Source organism: Sesamum indicum, linkage group LG9 (assembly GCF_000512975.1).
Source record: "Sesamum indicum cultivar Zhongzhi No. 13 linkage group LG9, S_indicum_v1.0, whole genome shotgun sequence".
Classification (NCBI taxonomy): Eukaryota; Viridiplantae; Streptophyta; class Magnoliopsida; order Lamiales; family Pedaliaceae; genus Sesamum; species Sesamum indicum.
Genome location: NC_026153.1, coordinates 7,417,094 through 7,423,748, shown reverse-complemented (window position 1 = coordinate 7,423,748; position 6,655 = coordinate 7,417,094). Strand labels below are relative to the sequence as shown.

Here is a 6,655-nt window from a genome sequence, read left to right as displayed (position 1 = left end):
GATTGATTTAGATTCCAATGGCATCAAAATCAATCTCTCTTACTAACAAGAGAATCTATTGAAACAAGTATTCCCCCAGGGTGAAGCCCATCATCTTAACCTCATCCCCCAAGAAAATAATTTCTAAGGGCAAAAAGGAAATGAGATTACATAAAAAATTATTGATGAAAAGAGGGTTATATTAAGACTTGTGACTTAGCTATATAATGGAATTAAATGATATCACAAACTCATACAGGTAAAATTCAAGAGAACCACACTTCCCCTCTAAAGTAAACTACATTGCGAGCTCATATTGATACTACAAAGTGTATATTTATTTCCTAGGATTCACACAAAGTTACATTCCTAAGATATCTTACTTTTTTGGTTGTCAACGGTACTTTGACTGAGAAGACTCTGAGCCCCACCTTTTTGCAACTTGGCTAGTACATAGCTCAAATTTTGCCAAAAGGAACAAAAAACCACCAGACAAGATCACAACTACCTACAATAAGGTTCATGTTTCTAAACAGAAAATGACTGCAAGCTATTAAAGCAATTTGGCTACATTAAAGCAAAGATTACACCTAAAAAAGGTTACCGACAGATAGTGCAATTATTTCAAGTATCCATGGCCATAGCCTTTCAATTAAGCATGGAAGTACGATTGACATGGGCTTCTGTCTTCAGTCTTCTCATACTACACTTACTTGTTCCTTACTTATCTTACTAAGTCGCCTGATTCTTTGTCTCCAAGCTCACAGTTCCTATCTTACGCCATAATTAACTAGCAGACACGTGCTAGATTACCAGTTAACGACACAAGAACTGTTACCATACACTGTTGATTAAGTCACCCTTTCTTTCTTAAAGCATTGATTCAATTCAATAGACACATGGGCACACACCCTTGGGATATGCTTTTCCGTGACATAGCAGGTAAAATACAGTTGCAACATCCGGATTTAAAACTAATTTCTTACACAACAAACCATTCCCAAAATGGAAATAATCCATATGAACATGCAATATTATCAAACAGATAACACTTTCAACTTCTTTTATTAGTTCAAACCCAGAAATCAACTATTTATAGTATCTTTTCTGCAGGCGACAATACAAAACCTTTAAATTGCTTCACCACACCTCAAGCCAGAGGCACATACCACCATATATAAAAATGAAGCAGAAACAATCGCATAAAAATGAGAATTGAATGAAGGCCAATTCTCAAATAGCAAATAAATTAACCAACAAATTGAAAAATCAAGAACAGAGAAAGTTTTAACTGTACACTAGAATAGATTAACCCTAAAGGAACCAAATTTCTATTTTATCAAAGTACAGAACCAAATTAGATACATCCTCATCATTCAACATCAAGTAGAGAAAAAAATATCCAATAAAAGCTAGCTAATAGTTTAACCAAAAAAATTAAGAAAACTCTCATTAGTTCACCTCAAATCCCTACGCGACACTGCTTCGCCCCCCCGGTTAACGCCCCGGATCTCCCATTGGCCGGAATTCCGACGAACAAATCTCCACAAAAAACCTTCAAAAACCTCCTCCTAGTCCTCCATGCCTTGGACTCAAACCTGACACGGGATAGCATCCTCAAATTGAAGTTCACATTCCCATTCTTCCCCCTCTCACCATTAATCCCATCCACCACCGACTTATCCACAAAACTCCCGGCCGCCGCAAAATTTGCCGTCAAAGAAGTCTCGTTCTTGGTGTCCTGCGAAAAAGGGGGCATCGTGGTCTGCGAGAGCGAATCCGATTTGTAGAAAATTACAGCATCGATGTGATCGTACGCCAGGGCCATTTTCTTGTTAGGGTTACGCGCCGTGAGGCGAACTTGGGAAGTGAAAGACACGAGCGAGTTGTTACCCAGTGAGAAATTGGACATGGAGAAGGAGTCCACTCGGAACTCAGGGAGCTGGGGGCGGAGCACGAGCCAGACGATGAAGGTAATGGTTCCGAAGATGACAACAAGACCGATCACGAAGGCGAAGATGCGGCGGAGGCAGGTGGCTCGACGGACAGAGTCGGCGTCGTACTGGTAGCCCTGGGGGTAGTATGGGTTGTTTTGGTAATTGTAGTAAGCATTGGGGGGAGGAGGTGCAGCGTAAGGGTAAGCGGCTCCAGAGGGCGGTGGATTCAGGGAGTAACCATTGGGGGGGTGAGCGTTTGGGGCGGGATAACCTGTGACGGGCCTATTGGGGTCTTCCATGAGCAAGCAGCGGATATATCGGTGGCGCGTGATGTTCTTCTAGGTGGGGAGAGAATCAGAACTCACACGCACTGAAGTGTGGTAGTGCGTGTGGGAGAGGGAGAGAGAGGGTGTGTTCCTGGGGGTTGGTGAAGTTGAGGAGCAACAAGTAAAAATGAGTTTCTCTCTCTTGCTCTGCTCCTCTATTTATTTCTCTCACCTGTTCTCTTCCTTTCAGGCTGAAGCAAAAAAAGCAATACAGGGAATATTTCCTTTATTTGTAGTGTGTTGTGGATACTCCCCATTACATCTCCCATCCCTAATTTTCAAATTTAAATTTATATTAATAAAAACGAATCTCACACGTTATATATAAATACGATACACAACTTGTGTAAATACATTTCTTGTGAGTTCAACTTCAAATGATACACTACTACCATCCCAAATTTTGTATTCTTTTTATACGAAAGAATACTAATTATTATTATTTTAATAACAAACTTCAAATAAAAGAATATGTTTAAACAGTGAATTAGAGGTGAGGGGTTACATTATTAACTCTAAATTAATTGGTAATTAGGTCAACAGATAGTAAAAGAGCGTCTCACTGACTTTGCTCCTCCAACAGTCCACCCACATAATAATAATAATGAAAGAAGGGGAATTGAATGAGTTGGATTCTGTCCTTGTGCTGCTAATTGTACCTACTTTTGTTTGGTAGTTTTAAACCTTAATAATTTGAAATGTTGAGTACAAGGTTGGGTTTAATATATATGTACCAAAAATAGGGCCATTTTCTCTGATTCGCCCTATAGTTGGACCAAAGTATTTTCCTTGGGTCATCACCTTCTTATATGGCTTTAATGAGGTCAATATACGACGGAATGTATCCTACAAAGTGGTGTAGGTTAGGAGCTGATGGTATATTTCAATATGGATTTTTTATCATATTTTTATATTATGAATTGATATCACATTAGTAAGTGATTGTCACATACTTCTTTTTATACATATAGAGCTCCAAGTTACAATATTAAAGACAATATTGATATAACTATTCTAAGTATATCATTGTTATAAGTATCTTAATGGCCCAAAGCCCGTCCGCTGCTTTATATTTACTCATTTAGAAGGACTTCACTAACTAATACTATTGTTTTCTATCTAGAGCCGCACAAATCTTTTTTTTTCTTTTTTTGACAGGAAATAAGTAATTTCATTTACGTAGAATGATTCGAAGGCAACAAACCAATTTGTGCTCCCTTTGGATAGTTAGTGTGATCTCAATGCCAGAGCAGACGTCCACCTTCGTGTTCTTACTAAACACCATCGAAGATTTTGAGAATTTTATTTCCAACCCCAATGCCCATCGGTACACCTCCAATATGTTTGGAATCGTTCTTGCACCCTCAAGAGAGGCTCTACAGAAAATTAAGGTATCGTCTGCAAAGAAAATGAGGGATATAAAGGGGGCAGTCCAGCAGATGGAGATACCCCAAAGTCGGGTCCATTCAACACACTGGAACAAGGAACAAAAAGACTCCATACAAAGCAAGAACAAATATGGAGAGAGAGAGAGGGTCCACCTGACGGAGTCCCTCTCAAGAAACAGGGAGCCAAAATGTTTACCACCAAGCATAAAAGAAAAAGAAATCAAGGAAACATAAAGCATCACCAAACGAATAAAGGGGTAGAAAATCAAGTTTAGACAAGACCTGTTCCAGAAAAAATCATTCAACCTTATCATAGGACTTGCTAATGTTAAGTTTCAGTGTCATCTAGCCCTGACCTCCGTGGTTTTGAATTTAGTCAAATCCAACAGCTATTTATAATAAAGATGTAAATGTAATTTAATAACTAAAATAAAAAAAATTAAAATATTTGAAAATATCCTGTGAATGGCATGAAATCACGTGAAGAGTTTACTTACTTTATTATTAAAAATACGGGGGATAGTTTGCTATTTTTTTTCCACAAGAAATGATTTGCTCATTTTATATATCGAGAATAATTTGCATTTAACTCTGATTATAATTTGTATAAATAAATCATAAATAAAGAGTGTAAATATAATTATCCCCGACAAATATTTGATAAATTATAACACCATTCAATTGAGACCAAGTCAAACACCGATCAAACTTTCCAAGAAACAGGTTTTCACCTTCCTGGAGAAAGGGTTGTGGAACAATACATCAACATAAGTATGAAAATTTTCCATCCATCTAATCAGGATTTAGAACTCACACCCTCTCAAATTACAACTTCGTTTTGGGAGTTCTTGCCGCCACCATCTCCGCCGTCAACAGCTGATCAGCATGGCTGCAGGCGCCGTGAGACCCCTGACTTTCGAGGAGGCATGGCCTTTTCTGCAGGAGGAAGCCATCAACAGGATCATTGATGGTCTTGACGGAGTGGAGACGCGTCAGTTCACTTCTGAAGAGTACATGCGTATCTATACGTATCCTCTTACACGATTTCATCGTCTTGTTTATTGTTCACATCTTTTCATTTATGCCCACAAAGATCTGGGAAATTTCATTTCGTTCTCCTTTTTTCTTTCATTTTGCGAATGTGGAGTCTGTTTGTGTCATCGAAAGTGATAGGTTTAGATCTTGATCATGATCCAGTGAGGACTTTGGTTTGGCAGTTGGGCTATAGAACTGATGATTTTGATTGTTAGAAATTTGGGATAATTGCTTAGAGGCTCTTGAAGTTCGTATTTATTACAAAAAAGATCTCAAACTATTTGAAAATTACATTACATTCTCTGCCATCTATAGTTCTGCCGGTTGGTCATCTGGTTGTTGGAGGAATCTGTGATGCTATTTTCGGAAGGTAAGGAGTTCTTTTTATTTTGGGATGATTACATTTATAGTATATTTACACAAAACACCCATGTTTTTTGTATAATCACACGTACACCAACTAAAAATATCTTTGTTCAAATTACTCCTACTTTTTAGAAAATAACACATACACTCTTAAAAAACGTAAATATAATTACACAAACTACCATATTTTTTTGTTTGGTGGTTATACAAAAGACAAGAGATAGTTTACAGAATACAAACTACAGATTAGATGGTGCAATGTAATTATGCCTAAACTTTAGGATATGTTTATACAATTATTTTTAAATGTTTGATGGATAATTATATTGCTGATATTACAAAAATTTATCCAACTACTACAAGATGGGATAACGAGTTTGTCCATAGTATAATCAAACAGTCTAGTTGACAGAATATAACTATACGTTCTTTCTCTCAAGAACTGATTCTTCCTCCAAATGGATCCTTTGAAGTCATCGAGATTGATTGTCTTGTCCAACACCTCATTCGTCACAGCTATAATTGGCAGCTCTCTAGAGGGCTATTCAGTAATTACAACTTTTATGGGGACGATATCATCCTCCCTTAACTCCAGCTCCTCATTACTGGGGAGGACGTTAATGATGTCCAAAAATATCTTCACTTGTAATATAATTAATTAACCACTTAATTTTAATGTAATTATTACATCTAATCACTTGAAAAAAGTTTGGATTTCTTACAAAATCACCAGAACAGTGTACAATGTATGCGAACCAAATCCAATTGGCCCTGAAGTTCAGAAACTGTATGATTACTATAAAAAGACATTTGAAGACTACATATCCTCCAAGGTAACTACTTGTTCAACAACATTCCTACAAAGTTCGCATTCATATTCAACTCTGGGAATTGTCTGTAACTGACAGAATTTCCAGGTATTACCATCTCTACGAGGAAAGCAGAATGAACAACTGTTGCAAGAACTGCTGAGAAGATGGAAGATTCACAAAACTATGACTTACTGGATGTCGAGGTTCTTTCATTACCTGGACAGATACTATACTGTGAGGAGGAAGCTACCTTCACTTGTCACAACTGCCAACTTGGCCTTCTATCATCTGGTCTGCCACAGTTTCTTAGCTTTTTTATGATCTTTGCAAAGGTTTTTTTTTTTTTTTGAAATACTTAGTTTTTTGTTTTTCTTTCTTACGTATAATTCAGGTTTATGGTGAAATGAATGATCAAGTAAGAGATGCCGTTTTATCCTTGGTAAGTTTGTAAAGCATCGATTCGACTTTTTAAGTATAATATGGGTGTTGCATGTCGTAATACACTTTATATATGCATGGCACGTGTATATAGTATATTCTTTTCAAATGTTATACAGATAAAGCTGAAATTTTATTACATCTCTGATTGTGCTTGATCTGATTTTACACACATGGCGCGTGTATATAAAGTGAAATAAAGATGCAACATTGTACCATTTTATAATAAAAGATTCGAGCTACATCTGTTTTCACCAAGTTGCAGAAGGGTTTTTCTAACAATCAATATCTCGTTTTGATGTTCTTTTTTCTATTGCAAGAGCATCATACGTCTACGTTTTGTTTTCTATTTACGGTGCAATGTAGAACAAACA

At 37.0% G+C, this 6,655-nt stretch overlaps 2 protein-coding genes across 2 annotated transcripts in view; one reads left to right on the top strand and one right to left on the bottom strand.

Annotated features, from left to right (window-relative positions):
* On the bottom strand, positions 1,442-2,215 carry LOC105171016 (NDR1/HIN1-like protein 10). The gene has a single exon (XM_011092009.2). It carries the CDS (start codon positions 2,213-2,215, stop codon positions 1,442-1,444), a length of 774 nt encoding a protein of 257 aa, XP_011090311.1.
* Positions 4,317-6,655, top strand: part of LOC105171015 (cullin-1-like) — a gene marked incomplete in the record, with an annotated part of 3,253 nt that continues 914 nt past the window's right edge. Inside the window, 4 exon segments of the mRNA XM_011092008.2 lie at positions 4,317-4,658; positions 5,765-5,864; positions 5,949-6,134; positions 6,235-6,282. Coding sequence (XP_011090310.1) covers positions 4,516-4,658; positions 5,765-5,864; positions 5,949-6,134; positions 6,235-6,282 — 477 coding nt within the window.